This window comes from Lynx canadensis, chromosome E1 (genome assembly GCF_007474595.2).
Source record: "Lynx canadensis isolate LIC74 chromosome E1, mLynCan4.pri.v2, whole genome shotgun sequence".
NCBI lineage: Eukaryota > Metazoa > Chordata > Mammalia > Carnivora > Felidae > Lynx > Lynx canadensis.
This window is the reverse complement of record NC_044316.2, coordinates 30,679,478-30,703,137: the sequence shown is the minus strand read 5'-3', so window position 1 is coordinate 30,703,137 and position 23,660 is coordinate 30,679,478. Positions and strand designations below refer to the sequence as shown.

At 45.5% G+C, this 23,660-nt stretch overlaps 1 protein-coding gene across 2 annotated transcripts in view; it reads left to right on the top strand.

Moving 5' to 3' along the window:
• The window catches only part of HLF (HLF transcription factor, PAR bZIP family member), a 53,673-nt gene that overhangs the window by 25,095 nt on the left and 4,918 nt on the right, over positions 1-23,660 (top strand). For both annotated transcript variants that reach the window (XM_030296064.1, XM_030296063.1), the window contains exon 3: positions 19,004-19,224. In XM_030296064.1, coding sequence (XP_030151924.1) covers positions 19,004-19,224 — 221 coding nt within the window. The remainder of the gene's footprint in view (positions 1-19,003; positions 19,225-23,660) is intronic.

The window sequence follows — 23,660 nt, the reverse complement described above, 5'->3', positions numbered from 1 at the left end:
ATAGTGTTATGTGATCACACTGAACTGGAATAAAAAAAAAAAATGGGGGGAGAAAAAGAGAATAAAAAGAATGTACGTGGTGGTTAATCCCCCAAAGGGGCTAACTCCCTTCCACCCAGAGAAAGGACATGTTTGCTGTATGGTGAGGGACCCAGTGCTCTGCATTTCCAGGGCAGCTGAGCCACGTGTCTCAAGCGTGGTATGTTTAAAGAAGATGTTGGGAGGTTAGAGGCGGCATAATTGATGTGATTTGACAGTTGCTGTGGCAACACGCCCACTTCCAGAAAATCAGTGTTAGTGGGAGGGCAGAAAAACTCGTGGCACTCGCCCCGGGCTGCCCTATGCCCCATGCTTTCTGGGCCAAAGGTGTGGATAGATTGAGAAGGACAAATGCCCCACATGTCTGATTATCACCTGCCTCTGTGGCACTGACTCTGGAATAAGATAAGGAGATGAGTAAAGCAGAGCAAAGACAACAGGGAAACAGTGCAGAGGAGGAGGGGGTGGCCTGAGCAAGCATTGCCAATTTCTTTTAGGAAAACATCTCCCCAGTGTTGTGTTTGAATATATTGAACGACCATGGATTTCTATGAAAAAAATGCACATGACATAAATACGTATAAACCTCTGTTTATGGAAGCAGTATCAAAGAATGCTTTGGGCATAAATAAAACCATCCTTAGAGTAGTAAAAAGACTTGGGTTAATGAAAAATTGGTTTTGACAAGTTTTGACTGAGAACTGGATGATTGCCTCTGGGGCGCCATCTTCTGGCGAGTCTGAGGTAGCACATGGTGTGAATACTCCAGTTTGTGTGGGCGGTGGGTTTCCGTAACAAGCTTGAGCGTCTGATCTACTTACATCCACAAGGGCTATTTCTCTTACATCACTGGTTGTCAACCTTGGCGTCATGTGAAAGTTGCCGGCGGATCTCTTTCAAACAATTTATTTTAACATATTTAATTCAAAAGTAATATATGATTGTTGTAAAATTAAGTCGGAACTCTACAAGTGTACAGCTTGAGTTCTTACATCTCATTCCCAGATTTAAGTGTCAGCAGTTTCTTGGACACTCTTCCGTCTTCTTTGTGTTTATAAGAGTGTGCGTATGGAGTATGGAAATATATGTATGTACGTACACTATACATAGAACAGTATGCATACTACACATAGTATATATAGACTATACATAATGTTATACAACTTGCCTTTTTCCACAATAGTGTATATGGACCTACTGACTACATGGAATCCCGTTGTCAGGACTATGCTATAATTTATTTAACAAGTACCTTTAGCTTGTTTTCATCCTTGGTTGCCAATTTTTTTTGGACATTTGTGTGGCATATCTAAAGTTTAAATTCCTAGATGTGGAATTGCTTGATTAAAGTATATAGGAGCTAGAAGAATTGTTCTGGTTCATACTCCCACCGAAAGTATGTGAGAAGACTATTTCCTCTTTCATTAAAACAAAACTAATGAAACACAACAAAAATACAGAGCTTCTTTGTATGGAAACCAATTTGACAATAAATTTCATATTAGAAAAAAACCTCAAAATATAAAAATAATAATATTTTCAAAAAAAATAAAATAACATGGTTACTTCCTAAAAACAAAAAACAAAAAAAATACAGAGCTTCTAATTGGAGTGGAAGGGGCACTAAGCATCTACATTATTTAAAAGCTCCACAGGTGAATCCGATCCCTAGCTAGGCCCGAACTATGGCTTTATATAGAGGGGGTACAATTAAGAGGCAGTGCTCCTCAACAATGATGTCTTGGTTGTGCCCTTTCATATCCATACAGCAAAACTTCCTGTAATGTGGTCGATTGGAGAAATAGAACCATCCATTTTCTCTAGAGTTCCTGTTGAACTGGAGGTCTTTATTTAGACAAATATAAACATTAAATGAATCTGTATTTGAAATAGCATAGGAGTCAAGCTACAAGAGCCTGAGAAGGAGGACGTAGGTGCAGTTTGATACTTTTCTCACTATTCTGTAATTACTTAGCCATAATCCATTTTTTCTTTGTATGGACCTTTAAGAAAGAATCATTTTGCTCCTTTTGGCATGGCCTCAGATTCCATCAGAAGTAAGTAGAGTTTGTGGGTATTAAAAGTCAATACTTCCTTCTCTGATTTCAGTATGAAAAACCCCCAGGCTGGTGGTGCACAGCTTGCCAGCTCTGGGAATTAAATTGTCTCCTTTCTCTTGCTTAGTTAGCCTCAATAGATTGCAAGAGAGAGAGAGAGAGAGAGAGAGAGAGAGAGAGAGAGATGGAATAGACATTTCTTCTCCAGGAGACCTGTTTTAAGAATTATCCATCTTGAGGAATTATTCCAGTTATTGTCCTTCTTTCATAGCCTGTTTCTGATGAAAAAAGAAAATCACCATCTTCAGTTTTTCTGTCCTTTCCCTTGAGGCCATGCTCAGCATCCTCTTCTGTATGTCTGTCCACTGAGCTGCTGTCAAAGGGACATCGTGTCCCTTGCTGTGTGGCATTGGGAAGCCACATGACACATTCACCCCTCATGCCCCTACCAACCTGAAGACCATTTTTCTCCATCTAACAGCATGTATGTCTTTTCCTTTTGGAGGAAACTGACTCCTGCCCCTCCCACCTGTCATTTGCCTGGCTTATCGTTACGGTTGGTATCCTTGTCAACCAACTCAATCACCATGATTAGGCAAGAACTGCCTTCTGTGAAGAGAATTTTCTGTTAGGAAATCTGAGCGGATTGGCATGCAGGGTTCTCAAGACGTTAGAACAGTGAAGGATTTCAGAGTAACTGGGATAGTCTTGGTCCACTTGCAGACTATGGCGGGACTTCCATTCTCGTGCACCGTCCTAGTGGGCACTGGCTTGACAAACTAAAGAAGAAAGTGCTTGACAATGGCTTAGTGTCTAGTTTCTGTTTTCCGAGAGGCATCCAGATCTCCTGCCTGTGAAATGTAAAGGCAGATTTTTGTCCCATGCCGATTTCTCCCTAGACTACATCAGGCAGGAGCCAGATGGGTTTAGCTTGGCTACAAACTCTTGGTGCAAGGTGGAAATTTTCAATTTCTCTGAAACAACATTTTTCTAAGAAACTGCCTGGTCTGGGGTATTATTGTAGTGTGTGTTAAGGAACTTTAGGACTATAGACTTACTGCAGGTTGATAAATATGGGTGAAAATTTACCTGTGTCTCCCTCTTCCCTCCCCCAACCAACATGGTGGTAAGAACTAGATTTAATAATCCCTCCATTTTTATTACTTGTGTGAATCAGTGGCTGTTTGGCATGTTCTTCCCTCTGTGGGACTTGAATTTATTTAAGAAAACCTGAGTGTATGCCTTTTCCCCAAGCCTTGGCTTGCATTTGAATGTAAAAATCAGCAGATTGCTGTAAACTATATATCTCACGCCATAGCTTTCTCTTTACTTCCCCCCAAATGACTGAGACCGAGCTGTCTCTTATTTATAATGTAATTCTTTCTGTGACACCTCATCACAAAGGTATATGCCAGTCCGGCAGTGATAAGACTGAAGCTGAAATGCCCAGCAGCAGCTACCAGGGCCGGCAGTATTAGGGGATTGCTCACCTCACCTGCCGTGAGACGCTGGGGGCACAACATCCATTTTTTGTTTTTAGATAACAGCTGACTCCATGGACTGAAGTTGATTCTTTTTCCCCCAAGAATCCACATCCCTGACTTAGCATAACCCCCCTCCCCTTTGGCAGTTTGTATTGCCTAGCAACGCTTATTTAGTAACCTTCCAGAATTATCATTAATAAGGAGAGAAAAATGTCCCTGTTCCATGTTATATACGCAGCCTGTGGTACATACAGACATCTCTTATTGTAGGCTAGAGAGGGGATCTCTCCAGGCATTTTCATCCATTATCCTCCCTACCTCTACTGCCCATGCCTGCAACATACACTTGATAGACCAGGAATAATAATAATAATAATAATAATAATAATAATAATAATAAAGATGTTGTGGGAACTTCACTCAGTAGGTACAGTGGGCAGCAAAGAGAAATACCTCTATTAGGCTCGCTATACTAAGATGCCTTTGCAAGCCCCCCTCACAAAATACCCACACAGAGAATGGGAAGTAGACACCTAACATCCCAAGACGCATGGAAGAACCCTCGGATCTCTGCCACACGTAGGGGCCAGATGAGCATTGCTTGGAGGAAATTGTTGGACACCAGCCTTTTTGGCACTAATTTTACTGGTGGGCGTGTGTGGGTGCAGGTGGAAATGTAGAAAGAACATTAGGGCCTTGGAACTAGCCCTAATTTGAATGTAGTCTCTTCCAGAGTACTTGACCTTGAGTAAATTACTTGATTTGTCTCCTTGTATTGTGTCTCATTTGTGTAATGGAGGTAACAATATAGCTCCTTGATTAGGAGGCACAGTGACTGCCCATAAGGGAGTAACAACATAATTAGGAGAACCATCTTTTTGGTCAGTCCCATTTCACCAGCTTGTCCAAGAACTAGCTTACCTCCTCTCTCTCTGGCCTCTCCAAAGTATCTTCCATGGAGTGTTCTTCTCCCTGTCCCTAAAATGTCAGGGTTTCCCCCAGTACCTTTTCTCTGGTTTCCTTCAGGCTCTGTGTTCTCACCTGGGGTGGGGGATTTCAAGGTTATTAAATCTGTAGGTGTTGTTAGGATTGCTCTTCTGAAGCCTAGACTCATGTACAAAGCTGAGATCATGTCCTCAAGCTTCTTCATCTGGAATGCATAGGCACCCCAGACTCAATGGGCCCATGGCCAGACACTCTCCTTTCCTTTGGATGTGCTCACTCCGCCGTAGTCCCTATTTCCAGTGAATTTTAACCACCTCCTTTTTCCAGCTGTCCCGGCCAGAAACCTAAAAATTTATCTTGCTCTCTCCTCTTTTCCCCATATCGAGTTGGCTCATAGTGAACCCACCTCGCCAGTAGCTCTTGAACCTACCTAGTCCTCTGCCATTTTGTGGGGGGGCCTCCTTTCCAGTCTTCCCTCTGATCTCTCCTCCGTTTGGTTGCTATAGCAGTACGCCATCAATTGTTCCAGTCCCTTGAGGATAAATCTGACCATCTGAAGCCATTCTGTGGTCTCAATTTTTACTCCCCCTCTCTTTGCCCTCTGAGCTCCAACTATACCAACCATTCAGTTCCTTGACTGGCCATGAATTTTCTCATGTCGTCATGCCTTCACATATTCTGCTCCCTCAGCCTTGACCACCCTGTTTCTTGATTTGCCTGGCCAATTTCAAGAGTCCACCAAGATGCCTCCTCCCTCAGAGAAGTTATTCCTGATGTCCCTACAGTCTCTGCAGGGATCTGGATTAATGATCAACCTTTGAACTCCAACCCTTGGTTCCCAGGGTAAAGCTCTCTCTTGGAGCACTTAGCACCTGTATTCATCTATTTGCTCACTTGCTTCCACAGTCACTCCGTATGCTCCCAGGGATTGTTTTATTTATAAATTCTCAGAGCCTAGTTCATACTAGGTGTTCAATGAGTGTTTGTTACACAAATGAATGTTTTAATCAGCAAGCCTTTGTTAATCATCTTTTATGCAAGGCATTGGCAAGGCTTTTCTCTCAAAAGATTTCCAATCTAATTTGAGAATAGGTAATTGCTTAGAAGTTGTAGACTGACTTAATTTGGTAAAAATTCTAGGCTGGCATGTGCTTAGTGCAACATGAAATGGATGCTAACTGCGAGGGCAGTTAGAATTTGCTACCAACACTGGGGCATTCAGCAGGAGGAGGGTTTGAATTAGACCCCGATGGGTGGCAAGACAGGTAGAGGTAGGATGTGAGCAAGAATATCCAGGAAGCAAGGCAGCTTGTCTTGAGCAGAGACTACAAGATGAGGGCAGTGTGCCTGAATAAGGAGGGCCTTCACTCTCAGAGTTTAGAAGTGGGAGGCAGTGGGGAGCCATTGGCTACTGTTGATTCTGGAGATGTTCTAGAAAGAGTAACCTGGTGGCTGTATTGGCAGACAGGATAGCAGGTGTCAGAGAGACCAGTCCAGAAGGTATTGAGATTGTCGGAGTCCTTAGTAGAAGGGCCCGCACTTGGCCTAAAACAAGGACTTAAACCACAAAGGAAAACCCCTCCCTGGAGCTTCAGGGATCATTTATTGCCAGAGCTGGAATGAGCCTTTACCATCATTCCAACCTTGCATCCCGTTATTTAATGGGTGGTCAAAGGGAAGCCCCGGGAGTCTCCCCAAGGTTTCCATAACTGATGGAGTCTTTGGATTCGGATGTGTGGCTCACTTCTCCTTCCCACGTGAGAGGCCTTTGGTTAATATTCAAATCCTGATAGAACGGAGAAATGGACAGTTGGCCGGCACGAGAGGCTGATGATCCCTGGGAGTGTGGAGAATGGGTTTGGCCTAAACACCCTGAGGTGGAGGTGACAGTGAGAACTGGGGGCAATGTGCAGTGACGACCGGATCAGGCTAGGACTCTGTGAACTTTGGTAGGAGCCAGCCACACAGAGCCCTGGCCCAGGGCCAAGGCAAGGAGACTCTGGAAAAGCATGTTTACTTTTGGGTGCTCAGCTTGGAGTCTTGCACAGGAAAGAATTTTTGTGAATCTCCTTGAGAAGCTGCAGAACTACAGACACACCTGAATCCTATTCGTGTTCATCCGGAAACTCAGGCTTTAAAACAATCCTGTTTTTCTTCCTATGTTTGTTTGCTGTGGTTTGGGGGTTGGGGAGAGGAGGAAGGGTGTTGTTCAGGGACAGTGTGGGCCCTTTGTTTGCCGTGGGCTCCTGGGTTCTCCGGGAGCGTCAGCAACCTCGCCACTTATCTGGCCTCCTGTTTCACTCCCTCCTCTCAATCCAAACAAAAAATTTAACATAGCCCAAAGGAGAATAGACAGTTTGATAACACGCCATGGCAGCATCTTGGAAACTGCCGGTTTCAAATGACTAGGCCTGCACATTTTCACCAACTCAGACAATTAAAGAGACTCCGGGGACCTAGGTGGTGCTGATTCAAGTGATGCACATTGTCATTAAAAATGGAAAGAGCCTCTGAAAATAGACTCCAGGTTGCGAGAGCTTGTTTCGCTGCTTGATCAGAAAGTAGCCCCATCCTACAGGGACCCAGGTAAATCCCTTAGTGGCTTTCTCCATTGGAAAACATACCCATTGGCTCTGCCTGCCTCCCAGGGCCCTCGGGAGGGTGCACTGAGGCCCAAGAGACGCAACATGCTGTCGAACTAGGTCCAGACGCAACAGTCAGTGCGAGCGGGAGCCCCTGCCCGTCACTGCTCCTCTGTGGAATGCGGTCGATCTTAACTGCATCCCCCCCTCCCCACCGCCATGCAGCCCGTGGCAGGGGTCCGACGAGGGGCCCACGGTGAGCACACACTGGACTTCAGTGTCCACTTGGTCCTCTCCATGTGTTTCTTGTTGCTTAGTGTCTAGTGCGTGGAGCTGCAGGGAGACTTGAGATGGCCATTGTCTGCCACTCCCATGGTCACAATGGCAGCCTCAGGAGGGATAGGGCCTGCCCTCCTCCAGAAGGGATAGCTGGAGCACAAAGCGATCCAAAGATTTTGAGCTAGCCAGCAGGTGGCTGGGATTTAACCTTCCAGTTCCTGGGTCTTTAGCCCACCGTGCATTCCCTGCACCCACAGAAGAAACCAGGGGGCCCGATCTTCCCCTGCTGTAGCGCCAGAGCTTTGGGGTGGAGTGGGGGCAGGGGCATGAGTGTGTGGGAAGAAGACAGTGCCTCCTGTTACCCATTCACGACCCTACATACCCGCCCTGGGCCAGTGTGGCCCGATCGGAAATGTGCCTCACTTGGGCCTCAGTCTTTGACACCGAGTTCGTTTCCAGCCCGGCTTTATTCCTCTGCACCCTGAGGTGCTGTGGCAGGGACGGGGGGAGGCCACGGGCCCCAAGGAGAGGAGGTGGAGGGTGCTCTGTCTCAGGAGCCATGGCGAGAAGGCCAGTAGGCCCATGTGTGCTCTGACCACTAGCTGAAACTTCTGCCCCCCACTTGACTGACTTGAAACAGGCTGCACTTACGAGCTCCTCTGGCCTCACCTTCCTGCCAGTTCAAGGAGGCAGCTTTCTTGCTGACACCGTTGGCAAGAGGCATGATGATAAACACCCTTGGAATGAGAGGCCTCGTTAATCTGGTCCCGGCTCCTGCCAAGTTAGGAGCTGCCGAGTCAAGTCAGGGCCATTTCGGGTACTGCTGCACAACCTCAGGGCAGAGTGCTTGTCTTGGCCCTAGGGTCACATGGGGGGACACGGTCGCCTGGGCTGCAGCTACAGGAGAGCAGGCACTGGGGCGCATGAGGGAGGGACACGGGGACTTGCTTTCCGGCCTGCTGCCCACCCCATCCAGCCCTACACAGCAGAGGAGAGAACGAAATTGCATGTGCAGCGACAGCCGCAGGCCACAGAGCCATTTAGGGGCAAAGCCATGATGAGTCCAAGTGTGTCTGAGCTTTCTGATGAACCGTGCTGACTCGCAGGACAGGTCACAGCAGAGGGATGAAGGCCAGAGCTGAGCCTCAGAAACAGAGTTCCAGCTGACTTTCTTTGCCTAAGCCCAGGCCAGGCACTAATTGGCATAGTGATAATTTAAGGGTATAGATGTAAAACACGCTTCCCCCACGAGGCAACCTTCATATCCACACAACAGTATGTTACACACCCTCCCTTCCAGGAATCCTTGCCCTTCTTCTTGTGAGGCACGGTCTCTGGATATCCAGAAGCTCGTTAAGATGCCAGTGAGCGAGACATAGTGTGGACAGTAGCCCTGACCCCGTGGCCAGCAGTGGTGTTGTCAAAGGCAGACGTGCCCTTAGCATAGGCTGGCCATTCAGGGGGACTGAGGTAGTGGAGGAGGGGAGGGAGGGGAGAGAAGGAGGGAGAGGAAAATAGTGGTTGGCTGGCCATAACTTCCTGGGGGCTCTTGTCCATGACAGGAGGCTATTCCCACCCCTTTGGGGGTCCATCTTGCTTGCACATGTCGGAATAGAGAGAAGGGAACCCTCAGAGTCCTTCTTATCCTCTTCTGTCCCATTGAGAGGAAAGCAGAGTAGAAAGGGCATGGGTCCACTGTGGATCAAGTGGACTTGGAGTCTGAACTCTACCCAACCTTTGCCCCTCCCCCCAGCTTTTTAGCTGCATGACTTTATGCAAGTGGTTTCACCTCTCTGACCAAAAATTTCCTCATCCATAAAATGTGGGACACAATCCGCCCCCGTGGGGCAGGCTAACAGGTCAGTTCAGTGTTGCACATTAGGCTCCAAGCCCGGGTCCTGACGCAGGACTCTCACTCCGGAAGCGCAAAGTCCCTTGCTTTCCACTGGCCCAGGGTTAGGCTCTCTGGCCCCCACTTCTGGGGCATTTACACAGTTAAAAACCTGGGTTTCAGAGTCAGAAAAATCAGAAGATGAGTCCCTGTTTCATCTGATAGTTGGGCAACCTTTGGCAAATTATTTAGCACCGCCGAGCTTGTCTTAAACTGTTTCCATCCCTTTATTTCCACGTCAGGAAAATGGGGATACTAATAATTCCACATTCATGCAGCCATTGTAAGGATTAAATGAGGCCACCCATCAGAGGGGCCTGGTGGAGAGTAAGGGCCCCACCCAGTCATCAGCAGTATTGCTGACATTGCTTACCCGTGGGTGGGGCAGGCCCGGCTACCAGCCCACGGACTCCAGGAGATGCTCACTGATGGTCCCATATTTCTGTTGACAGTCTGTTACTGTGCTCAGGGCGTTGCAGGAAAAGAGCTACTTATATCAAAGCCATCTTTGTAGCGTGCCTTTTGGTGCATCTGTTCAGCAGTCATGGACGGCACTTACTGGAACCTTGTCTGAATCTGACACAAGGGTGGGTGGGTGTGTGTGTGAGATTCGTTTTTGCCTTAACGTCAGTGTATCTGCTGTATAAGGCTCAGGACGCTTGAAGAGTGTTAGGGTCATGATGGATTCCCAGGAGCTGGGGTCTAGAAGGACATTTCCCATTTCAGTCCTCAGCTAAATCTTTTCTTTCTCACTCTCTTTCTTTCTTCCTTTCTTTTTTTATGCCTTTCTGTCCTTTCATGTTCCCTCCCTTCTTCCTTTCCTTCCTTCCCCGCTTCTTCCATTTTTTTCTTTCATTCATCCTTGTATTCCTGCTTTAGTTTGTTAATTCCTTGTTCTCCCCCTTCCTGTTCTCCCTTTGTCCCATTCTCTTCTCCCTCTTTGGTCTGTTCTTTCTCCTCTTCCTTCTCTTCTTCCTTTCTAGGGACTCAAATGGTCTTCTCTCAACCACATCTAACATGGGCTCCTGAAAATATTATGTATGAAGTGTAGCAAAGTCCATTCTTTAAAAAATAAGGTTTTAGTTTCTGACCTTGAAAGTGAAAGGTGCTCACTATAGACAGCCTGCAAAAATATAATAAAAAGAAAAAAAATAGCCCCTGTGTCCCCAAATAGTCCTTGTTAGGATCTAGGAGTCTTTATTTCTGGTTACTCCAGAGTGTGCTCTGTGTGCCACCCGGATGCAGGCCGCCTGTAGAATCTGGGGACAGGGCAGCAAATAAGACAAGGTCTCCATCCTGTGGAGCTTCTGTACAGGTGGAGGGGGGTGGTCACCAAATGTCAAGGAAGTAGAAAAGACAGTTTTGGGCGAGATAGATATTGTAAAGGTGATGGGATGGGTGGTTGGAAAGGCCGAGTGCTGGGGGGGGGGGAAGTCAGAGGACAGAGGAGATGCAGAGAGCTGGTGTCTAAATGACGCAAAAGGACAGGCAGGCAGAGAGCAGGGGAGGAACGGTTTAGGGGGAGAGAACGCTAAGTACAAAGGCCCGGGTGGGTCCTACTTGGGCTCTGTGAGTAGAAAGAAGGCCAGCATGGCTAAGCATATTGAGTGAGGGGGAGTCTTGAATGTTATCATATGTGGCAATGGAAAGCCTTGGGAGGGTTTTGGTATGGGGGAGTGCCCTGCATAGGTCTGCATTTTTAGAATACCTTCTGGTAGCTGCGTGGAGAGTGCATTGTGGAGACACGAATGGAAGGAAAAGGAGCAGCTAGGGGGATGTGGCAGTGGTTCCGGGGAGACTGGGCTGGCTTGGACAAGGGGGCACAGCCTGTTCCATGTTTTTTAACCATCTGTGATTACAGCATCTACTTTGTAATTGTATTTATATATAGATCATTTATTGAGTACTTTCCAGGTACTATGCATTGTGTTAAGCACTTTATTTATACACATATTATCTCATTCATTGTTCACACAACCCCATGAGGCTGGCATAGTAATCTTCATTTGCAGATGAAGAAACTCAGAGAGGGAAATTTTTAAAAAGCCAGAGCGGGGGAAGGGGAGACACCAATAGTTCTGTTCCCTTTTTTTTTTTTCTGATGTTTATTTACTTTTGAGAGAGAGAAAGCATGTGAGTGGGGGAGGGGCAGAGAGAGAGGGAGACACAGAATCCAAAGCAGGCTCTAGGTTGAGCTGTCAGCACAGAGCCCGATGCGGGGCTCGAACCCACAAACCGTGAGATCATGACCTGAGCCGAGGTCAGACACTTAACTGACTGAGCCACCCAGGCACCCCCCAATAGTTCTGTTCCTTAAAGCAGACCTTATTAGGAAATGGGGGAGGGGGTATTTCTTTCTGGTCCTTTATTCACAAACACCCAAGTTGATACCATACTGATGGCAGAATCAGAATTGAAACCCAAGTCTGACTCACTTCACAGTTTAGCCACTACCCCATACATTGAAAAACCCTGCTGTGCTATTTACGCTATTGTATAAGCATCTCCCTGTATGCAGTAGCCCAGCTCTGCAGATCAGTCTTCTGTTCTCCTGATTGTATTTACCAGGTAGTTGCAGATACCCAGTAGCATGCACACATGAAGGTTTATTGTTTACCTACTTGGAAATGCTATGGGTTGGTCAGATGGCTCTGCTGATCAGGGCTGGACTCACACCTCGAGGGAGCTGACCTAGCCTGGCCATGTGCCCTTCACTCCCTAGGAGGCTGGACTGAGCATGTTTGTGCCAAGTGCTGGAGAGAAGAGGTAGGAGCATGCAAAGCCTCTTTAGGTCCAGCCTTGGAACTGACACTGCCACATCTGCCACACTGTGTTGGGCAGTACAAGTCCCAAGGCCAGCCCAGATTCAAGGGGTAAGGAGATAGACTCTGCCTGGAACTGCAAAGTCACATGGAATGGAACATGGGTAGAGGGAAGGGTGAGACCTTTATCCATTAGCACGTAGCTGCTTTTGCAGACTGCTTGATGAACAAGAGAATACGTTCCTGCCATCGGAACAGAGCCCAGCTAATTGGCCTCCATGTCCAGGAAGCCCATATCCTTAGGATGTACTTGTGAGAGTTTTATTTAATCTCTATACATATTGTGAGCACTCTTTAGGGACCCTCTAGTGTTACTACAGTCTTCTAAGTTAATTGGCTCCCTGTACTCTAAGAAATTCTCAGAAGCAGATGTGTTTTGTAGTGAAATAGGCTGTGCCCCCCATGGCAGTTTTCTTCTGAAAACCGTGGGTGCAGAGAGGGTAAATGGTGCTGATTCAAATTAGGACCACCCAGGGTCCAGGAGGTGATGACAAGCAAACAGACCACAAACTGGTTATGGGGAGGAGAGAAAGATTCTGGATCGAGATGTGGGACCAAACTTTAAATCACAAGGAAGTTCACCCATCAGTGCTAATAGAGAACACTTTGGCCAAAACCAGATTACTTTCTCTTTTCTCAGCCTTCCTTTATAGAGAATAATGCTTGTCAGTGATAAACACTGGAGTACTATTTGTCCTGCCATTACTGCTGCAGATGTAAGGTTTTATTTACTTAACAAGAAGCACAACAGAAAGATTGGAGGTGTTGCAATTAGCCTTGGGGACGAAATAGCAAATACAGCTATAACCGACTACTTTGAGGCAGCCATCAATTAAACAAACTGTTGACTTGAGAAGAGATAAGGACACAGATCACTGCTGTTCCCATTCATTGCTGACTTCTAGCCAATCGGCCAATTGAACACGAGATGCTAAATTCTTGTGAAAGTATAGAAGAATAAGAAATGGCTGACCTTCAGTTACACTAGTTGGAGGTTTAGTCATGCCTAATCTGTGACAGAAGTGGAGGCCAGTTCTGGGTTTGAAGGTGATTTCTAATCTTATTCCAGATTTGAGCCCTTTTGTTCCATCCTTTCCTCCAGAAATCCTCCCTGGCCCTTTTGGAAGTGACTTTCATCAAGATGTTTTTAGAAAGAAGAAAACAGTGTACCAGAAAACTGCAGAGTCTATGTCGTGGGGTTGATCTCGTCCCCCATAGACCTTTCAAAGAAAGCCTTGGAGAAATATCAAGCTCAGACTTAATAAATACAGGAGAAAACCACACAATCATCGCAACAGATTCTAAAAAGGCCTTTGAGGAAATTTCATGCACCATTCCTGATTTAAAAAAGGAAAAAAAGAAACTCTCAATATAATATGTTGGGACTGCCTTAGTTTGTCATGCTGCAGCTATCCGGATGCAGGAACAGGCCTTCATGCTTTAATACTTCAGAGGACGTCCTAAAAACTTTTTCCATTAAAGTCTAGGACAGGCAGGAATCTCCGGTATTTACTTGTCTTACTCCTCCTTGTCTTGCAGAGCCTAACTGATGCAGTGAGGTTTTATAAAAAGTAGGAATTATAAACATTGAGAGGAAGCAACAACTTCCCTAGAGGCAGAAGATTATATTAGTTTTCTCTTAGAAAAGTAAGCTGGCAATGCTAGAGCAATTAGGACTAATAAGAGAGTAAAGTGGCTGGATATAAAACCCAGCATTTTAAAACCAGTAGCTTCCTAGATGCCAGCAATAACCAATTAGGAGGTAAGTGAAAATTTACACTAGGAACAACTACTATAAAACATTTAAGGGATGTACCTAGCAATAAATGTGAATAGTTAAAATGAAGAATGCTATAAGCCTTAACTGCTAGATATAAGAAAAAGACCAAAAAAAGAAAAAAAAAAAAAAAAAGGAAAGTTACGCTAGGGGTATAGTAAATATTTTAAAGACCTCACTTGTCCCGGCTGAACTCATAGCTTTCATGTAGTTTTCATTCAAAATCTCTAAATATAACTTAATAGGTGGATTCTAGAATTCATCCTGAAGACTGTAAGAATACCAAACTGTAAGACTGAAAGACTGTTAAGACTGTAAGAATACCAGACTGTAAGACTGTAAGACTGTAAAGACTGTAAGACTGTATAGTAAATATTTTAAAGACCTCACTTGTCCCCAGCTGAACTCATAGCTTTCATGTAGTTTTCATTCAAAATCTCTAAATAATAACTTAATAGGTGGATTCTAGAATTCATCCTGAAGACTGTAAGAATACCAAAGAAAATTTTCTTTTATATATATATATATAAAAGAAAAAAAATATTTGTATATATATGTAAGTTAGCTAACATACAGTGTATACAGTGTGCTTTTGGTTTTGGGGGTAGATTCCCATGATTCGTTGCTTACATACAACATCCAGTGCTCATCCCAACAAGGGCCCTCCTCAATGCCCATCCAAAGAAAATTTTCTAAAGAGAACAATAAGGGGTGTAAAACTTGACTTATCAAATATCCAGCTTTACTGATATCATTATATTAAGACATTTGGAAAACATTAAGTAAACCCCCTGCTTATACTGTATACAAAATTAAATTCCAGGTGACTCACAATTCTGAAAACATAAATCCATTATAGTTATATTAAAGAAAAATACAGAGTAATATACATCTACAAATACATATGCATGTTGGGGTGCCTGGGTGGCTCAATCGGTTAAGCTCTTGGTTTTGGCTTAGGTCATGACCTCATGTTTCATGAATTTGAGCCCCATGATGGGCTATACACTGACAGTGCAGAGCCTGCTTGGGATTCTCTCTTTCTCCCTCTCTCCCTGCCCCTCCCCCACTCATGTGCACTCTCTTTTTCAGAATAAATAAACTTAAAAAAATAAATAACACAGAGATAGATAGGTAGATATGTATGCATATATAATATAACTTGGGGGTGGGTATGGAAGTAAGAAGCCATAAATGAGAAGATTTCAAGATATTACTACATTATAGGGATGCCTGGGTGGCTCAGATCGTTAGGCATCTGATTCTCGGTTTCGGCTCAGGTCATGATCTCATGGTTTCATGAGTTTGAGCCCCACATCAGGCTCTGTGCTAGTGGTGGAGCCTGCTTGGGATTCTCTCTCCCCCCCCCCGCCCTCTTTTGTTCCCTCCCCCACTCACTATGTCTCTGTCTCTCTCAAAAATAAACAAACTAAAAAAAAATACTACTACATTACCATGTAAGATCTTGTCAGTAGTGAAAAACTCCATATGCAAAGTTAGAAAACAGTAGTCATGGAGAAACTATTTTCTATAGATAAGTCAGATGAAAGGATGACATCCCGTCTATAAAGAGTCCTTATAAATGAGTAAGCAACAAAATCCATTTCATAGGGGGAAAATGACAGGAAGGAAGAGGTGGTGTATAGCAGAAGAAATAAATAATAAATATGTAAGATGTTCAGTCTCACTAGTAATGATGGCAATGGAAATTAGAACAACAGTGATATTTGTGTCCCTCAAATTGACAGCATTTTAACAATTGGTATTTAATTGTGTGGAAATGCACTCATAAATGTTGGTACAAGTGTAAATAGATAATGACAGTTTAGCAGCACATTTATAAATATAAAATGTACATCCCTTTGGATGAGCAGTCCCACTTCTAGAAATCTCTTCTACAAAAATACACACCTAAAAATCCATCAGTTGGGAATGAGTAGGTAGACTATAAACCCTTTAAAAAGAACAAAGTAGGGGCGCCTGGGTGGCTTAGTCGGTTCACGTCCAACTTCAGCTCAGGTCATGATCTCGGTTTGCGGGTTCAAGCCCTGTGCCAGGCTCCACACTATCAGTGCAGAGCCTGCTTGGGATTCTCTCTCCCCCTCTTCCTCTCTTTCTGCCCCTCTCCTACTCATGCATTCACTCTCTCTCTCAAAGTAAATAAACTTAAGTAAGTAAATAATTAAAAAGAACATGTGAAATTGTGTATGGTATGTTGAAAAAGTAACTTAAGATATGTGGGTAGTATCATCCTACTGAGTTAAATTGTATGTGTAAAAACTAAGGTTTTCACCAAGCAGTTAAGGGTAGTCACCTCTGGGAAAAATAGCAAGATGGACTGGAGGCAGGGGAGAGGAGCACTTCTTGACACACTTGTGCATTTGTTATAGTTTTACAGTGAACATCCTTGGTAATTTAAAAAACGTATGGAATGATACATTCTTAGGTTGAAAATTCTTATGTAAAACATTTGAAAATCTGCAAAGATAGGACAAAATAATAAAGGTCCTCCTTTCCATTACCCAACTGTTGACATTTTGGAATGAAAGGGGGAAAAATGAGTCCAGCAGAGTTGACTCAGTAGAAAGTGTAGGTAAACACAAGGGTGTCTCTGGGGAGAAAGAGGATTTGGATGTGTTTCTCAGGTTCACTCGGGTCCATTGCCATGTGCTGTTTGATGCTAGGGAAGCCGTTGAGCTCATCTACTGTCCAGTAGGTTTTCTGCATTCTGCAGGGAGGCATGACCTACTTCCATTGCAGAAAGGGCTGGGGAGAAAGAATGCCCAACTAAGGTTCGGCCTGTGTTGTTGTTAGAATGTCCACGAATGAATTTCAGAGCCCAGTGTCCCAGTGGGCCACCGTTACATGAGGAATACGCTTGGTAGAAGCCAAGCTCTGAAGTAGGTACCATGGTCAGGAGGGGTGGGGATAAAGTAGATAAAACATGAAAGACCACGTTGTCCGGTAGAGGAGAGGTGTGTGTGTGTGTGTGTGTGTGTGTGTGCGCGCGCACGCGCTCGCACACGTGCATGTAAAGCTTAACATTTATGAAGCAATAAAGGAGAACATTGCAATATAGAATAATTAACAGAATTCCAAAGTCCTCAAGAAGAACGTAAAAACTTGCAGCAATTAGGTTTGGGAAATACTAATCACGAGATGCTTCCAGAGGGTAGGAGAGGGTGTACACACCTATGAGTGTGCGTATGTGTGTGTGCGTGCATGTGTGTGCGTGTGTGTGTGTGTGTGTTGTGGGGGAGATGCTGGTGCAGTGGTGCTGGTAGTGATAGGGCATTGGGGTAGCTTTGTTATCTGGTTCAAAGAGAATTTCTAAAGGGAAAATAAAATCCCCATTTGACTCAGATATGGCTCATTTTCTGAGGCGATGTCAAGAGGCACAAGATCAAATCTAGCTTGACACCATCCAATACCGAACTCAGCAGTCTCTAGAAGCTGTAGCTGAGCGGCAGGCTGGCTAATGAGACATCTCTGTCCTCCGCCAATGCCTCGGGGGCCCATCTCTTCCTCTTTGGCAAGCAGGATACAAAGAGAGCTCCAGGCAGAGTGAGGACCTAAAAGGTCACCCAGAACATTCATTTTGCAGGCTCCCCACCAGGCCTTTCCAGAAAACAGATGAGCATGGCTTAATAGTTCAGCTAGAATGGGAGCCCATGGCTTCGTGCTTCAACCTGGGGTGGGTTTTAATGAAGCCTAAAGGAGATTTCACACGTTGTCCAACCATTGGCAGTGAGGAAGGAGGGGCGGGGGGGCGGTGTGCCAAATACAGCCGGGCAGTATCCTCTCCTTTATTCTCTGGGTGTGAAAGGGGCAATTGTAAAATTCAGATGAAATTAGAAGTGAAGATTCAGAGCTGCCCACGTAAACATCGCAGTCTGTCATTAAGTTCACTTTCACCAGTAAGACACATTCCAAAGCACAGTAAGCCTGTTGTTCTGGGGACATTTGTGCGTTTCAGTGGTTGCAGAACCCTCAAGTGGAAGTCAGGTCCCCTCTGTTGCATCTTTTCTGATTTGTGAAATGCTTCTTGAACCTACCCTCTTCCCACTGTCTCCACTGTCAACACAGATGCACACGTGGGTCCTCACAGCATCCTGGAAGCCGAGCTCCCCTCTCCAGCCGTCTATCCTTTGGTCCATTCCTCACGCTGCCTGAATCTTCTTTGCAGATTTCAGCTCTGCTTGTCACTTTGGAGCTCAGAATCCTTCAGTGACATTCAGGGCCTTTGATAACATCCCCACTGCCCACCCTCCTGACCATATCTCTTGCATTTATGTCTCTCTCCACTTCATCTTGTGCTCTGAGTCAGGGCTACAGCTACCCAAGACCACCTGTGCCCCTCAAAAAGGCAGCCCTCTGGCTTGTATTTGTCCCTAGATTACCTTTCTTTGCTAATTACTCTTTGTCTCAAGATGCAGTTACACCAAGTGTCACCTCTAGGAATTGTCCCTAACCTCCTTTGTGTTATATACTGTCCCCCACACTCTGGAAGCACGTGATGTTTACTTCTGTCTCAGCACCTTCACTATATCCTAACTGACTAGTGATGGGTCTGATTCCTTGACTTGCCTGGAAAACACGAGAAAGGTAAAAGTCAGAGTACCTGGCACATAGCTCGTGCTCCACGAATGTGTTATTGGAAAGAATGAATGCATGAAAAATTTTTTAAATGTTTATTTTTGAGAGAGTGGGGTAGAGGCAGAGAGAGGGGGACAGAGGATCCGAAGCAGGAGAGAGAGGGGGACAGAGGATCCGAAGCAGGCTCCGAGCTGACAGCAGAGAGCCTGGTGTGCATCTAGAACTCAGGAACTGTGAGATCATGGCCTGAGCTCAAGTCGGACACTTAACTGACTGAACCACCCAGGCGCCCCATATTTTTAAAATATAGTTTGCAGACGTGTGTGGGTCTTTGTTTTTGCCTGATCTGACATGAGTAAAGGCATACTCAACCTGCTGTGTTCTCAGTAACATAGTGAGGATGAATAAAATAAACAGTGTTAGTCATATGTAAGTAAGTTGAAGACTTTTGCCACTTATCCCGAAGTATCATCAGGGAGTTGTCTGGGGCGCTGGTAGTGTTCCTGAATTAAAGCTCCTGCCTTGTTCCAGGTCAGCTGTTGCCAGCAAACCGCAATACACCGAGTCCCATTGATCCTGACACCATCCAGGTCCCTGTGGGTTATGAGCCAGACCCGGCAGATCTTGCCCTCTCCAGCATCCCTGGCCAGGAAATGTTTGACCCTCGCAAACGCAAGTTCTCTGAGGAAGAACTGAAGCCACAGCCCATGATTAAGAAAGCGCGTAAAGTCTTCATCCCTGATGATCTGAAGGTAAATTGGAACTGGTCATCAGGCTTTGGGCAAACAGAGGGTGGGATCAAGAGGCAGATTAAAAGGGTGACCTCTAGGAAGATCACACAAGCTAGTGAACCACAGACTTGTGATTTCTGATCCCGTTTCTTGGCATGTGACTGTGGGCAAGTTGCTTTCTCCCTGGGTATCTTCTGAAATATGCCTTTCATGTCTTGATATAGCACAGAAAGAAGAAGCAGTAAAAATGTTGGCGTGATTTACAACCCATGAAGGAAACAAACCTGCTGCTATCTGCAGGGAACGCTCTGAAAGCCCCATAAAATCAACCCAAACCCAAAATCTTTCAGGGTTGGAAAGAGAAAGGAAATTATCTGCAGAGGACATCTGGGCCAATAGTTCTCCAAGGCTTACCTTCCCTCGGGGAACTTGTTGATAACCAATGCTGCCTTTTCCCTCTAGCCCAACAGCTAGAGCTAAGACCTCTCTCCATGTTGCCACCCTCAGAGGACCTGGGTGGGATATTCTCAAGGAAGCTGGTGGGTTCCCTGATGTTGTTGATATGCAGTGTTTACTCTGTATCTTAAATAACGGTCACTTGAATATCTCAACAAAAGGCTCATTCCAAGTTGTTTCTTTTCAGCTGTGTTGAGGGGACACATGATTTATAAAGGAAAATAGATTTACCTTATGAGGTCTGATACAATTAGAATCAAAATTAATCTGACACATTTAATGATATTTAATGAGAATTCTTTCCAAAATTTTGCCATGTCCACTAATCCCAAAATAGAACAATTTTAATTAGCCATGGCTTAGAATTTCTTGTGTTTATGCTTCCTTCCAATCATAGGGACAATAGAGATTTGATTGTATATGTTGGAGGCGTTGACACCAGGCATAATTAGCCTTTTTCTAACTTCTGACCCCCATTTCTGAAAACTAACTGTGGTACAGATGGAAAGTCACTTGTCAGCTGGGAACACGGGAGTTTGGAATGTTGTCCTGGAACCAATTTTGACCTCTTACCTATTTTTGCCATCTAGAAAGAGCACTGGAGGAAAAGGTACCCTGCAGATTGAAATCATTTCTGTTGACTACATACTTGAGATTACCTTGAGTGTAGCAGACTCATCAGATGTCGGCTGAAAGGGACCTTAGAGGTTCGTTAGACCAAAGTTGCTGTTTTGCAGTCGAAGAAATGGAGAAATAGAAGGGTTAAGTGAGGTGAACACTGCTAGTTAGTGGAAGTCTTCTAGTTTCCAGAAAGGTCACTGCAGCATGTTGGCCTTGACAAGGGCTACAGCAGGGTCTCTTGGGTGACAAACCAGTGGCTGTCACCCTAAGAATCAAAAGAGTAAAGTTCATAGTAAACACTCCACAAAATTAAACAAGGGGCGCCTGGCTGGCTCAGTTGGAAGAGCGTGCAACTCTTGATCTCAGGGTCATGAGTTTGAGCCCCACATTGGGTGTAGAGATTACTTAAATAAATAAAACTTAAAAAAAAAAATCTAAACAAGTCAGGGAACTGATGGTCAAGACTAAGATAGGATAAGAAGGGGCCATGGGGTCCTGGGAAATTGAGAATCTTCTTTCACCTGGATGCTTTTCCTCATCTTAGCCACCCAATCCTGTGTGTATTTTCGAGCTCACCTCTTCAGCTAAACTGGGGAGCCATGCAGCATGGATTTCCTTTTGAACAGAGGGTAGTTCAGAAGGATGATGCTAAGCAGTAGATAAAACTTCCAGCCAAACCTTCAGGTCTCCAGATTTACAAGTTCAAAGCAAAGAGCAAGCTCAATAACCCAGGTAACCTTGGCAACAAAGAGGCCCTGTGAAAACAGTATGTGTTGGAATTATGCATAGTACTGCTGTCATGGCCATGCCTGACCTTTTCCCATGGCAGGTGGGTAGCTGGCAGGAACATTCTCCTGCCAAGTGTCTTTGGATTTCTTCAGTTGTGAGTGAAGCCTCAGGCCACAGGCCATGATCTTATGTGAAACAAGAAGCAGAGCTGTAACATATTTTTCCTTCCAGTAGAGAGGGCTGAGCTAGGGGTGGGTGACATATTTGTGGCCCCCAGCATTGGACGAGCAAACCAAACGAGTGAAAGAGCCCCGCCAATAAATGGTCTTCCCCACAGCTGCCCGAACCCCTCTATTGAGCCGTTCCTTTGGGTTAACGTGCCCCAGGAGAATTAAGCAGTACCAGGATTCCCAGCTGAGAATCGGTTTAATCACCTTGATGTCTCAATACTTTTGACTGTCCATTCATTCACTTGACTGAGATATCTCAAAGGCTTGTATGTTCCAAGCCCCGGGGATACACCAAGGTGAATCAGAACTGTTAGTGTTCCTACTCTCAAGGAACTTCGAGTCTGGCAAGAGAAAGGGATCGCTGGTTTTCAGGAGGGGGCTGACTGGGGAAAGCGCTGTCAAACACGAGACCTTCCTTCCGAAAGACGATGGGGGCAGGACTGGGTGGGCCCTTGCTGGGTGGGGGCAACCGGCTAGCCAGATGGCACCTGCACCTGGGAATAGAGAAGAGGACAGGAATGTGGTGCCAAAGTTGTCAGCGGCACTCAATATCCTGCTTCCCCCTCCCCCAACCATGCCCTGGTAACAAAGGGAGGCAAGCTGGTTTTTCTGGTCCCCCTCCTTCCATCATTCATTCCTGCCTTCTGCATCCTCTGCTCCACTCCTCTCCTCTTGTTAGCTCCCCTCTCACCTGAGATGGTCCCCACTCGATAGCTTTCCTGGCTCGCCTGCATGTGTGGACGGGTGAGGCTGGGAAATGAAAGCACCTTACAAGTGAGAAGAGCTCTGAGAGACAGAAATGTTGGTTGTTCCCCTGAGGTCAGCTGGTGACCCCCTGGCCCATAATACCCTGTCATATGCCACCAAGTCCGTGGCCTATGGCAGTACACCCCTTCCCTTCCCTTCCCTCCACTCACCCAGCTTCTGCCATTTCCCAGGGGCTTATTCTTATGCACTCCTTCACCTCTGTGCTCCTGTTCCTCTATGTTGGGTACTGATACATCCTGAGTTAGCCCCTCTTTTGCATGATCTTGGAAACCATATGCCCAAGGAACATTGAATGTGGTGGATTCACTGAGACTACCAAGGGTGGTGGAATTGGGGCTTCTATCCAAGTAACTGAACAGCTGCCATCAGAACTGGAGCCTTCACTGTTGTTAATATGCCTTCAGGTCTTCCTACCTCCTGTGAAGTCCTGGGGCGAGCTCCTCCCTGCTCGCCCCAACCAGCTGGTCAGGCCTCTCCCCCCTTCCTTCAGCCCCTTGTCCCCTTTCCCAAGCATAAACGACAAATCCCACCAATGGCCACGGCACACCTGCCCCGAGCTGACTTATCCAGGGATTCTTCAAAGGACAGCCTTCTTCTCTGAAAGAAGGATGCTGGTACCAGCTCTTATGAAGATCTTTTTTCACTTTGGTAGATACTATTATGAAACATGTAGAAAGCTAGGCGTGCTTTACAAATAACATTACCAGGTTGTGAGTGGCTGACACAAGGGGCCTGCACGGGCATTCTGTCTCACACGTTCTTTGTGCAGGGCAGATGTTTGCCAAGGGTAATGGACAGGTATGGGCATACACCACTGACCTTGGGCCTTCCTTGCAGCCATGGTCCCAAGCCATGTGACTTTCTCCAATGCCAGCTGCCCCTTGTAATCCTGGGGGAGGGAAAGAACTGGCCTCAACTCACTTATTCTGGGTGACAGGTACCTGCAAGTATTAGTCTTGCTAGGATGGAGGGATTTGCTGTTGCAAGTGGCTGGAAAGAGGGGTTTGCAAAACACACCAGGTGGCTCCATAAATGAATTGGTAAGACCTAAAAGAAGATTCACATTTCTTAGTCTTCCTAGGAAGGTTTTCCCTTCTTTAGGGGAGGGGCAAGATGAGGGGGAGAGGACACCTTGCTTTCACACTGACCACATTTAAATAGTACCCAGGTGAATTAAGGCCTAGAGAACAGTTAAACAGGAAATTAGAGTAAATCATTTAAATGCTAGCCACCAAATATGAGCATACTGATCGGTGGCAGGCGGAGGGTTTTTTTTTTTTTTTTTCTTCCTGTTTTTGATTACCAAGGGATACATCAGAAAGAAAAGGTGAAAGATCCTACTTCTCTCCTTGGCATCCCTCCTCCGATTCCCCTTCTAGAGGCACCACTTTTCATAGCTTGGTATAAATCCTTCCGGGCCTCTTTCTATGAATATACAATATTGTGATTTTTTAACCAAAGTGGGATGAGGCCATACATATTCATCAGCAAATTGCCATTTCCACCCACATAGTGGTAGATCATAAACATCTTTTTTGGTTCAGCTGGGTCATTATTTGTAACAGCTGCAGAGTATCCTTTTGTGGGACTCCACCGTCATGTAGTTATTAAATCTCCTACTGATTAGTTTTCCCCCATCTCTTTCTATTAGAG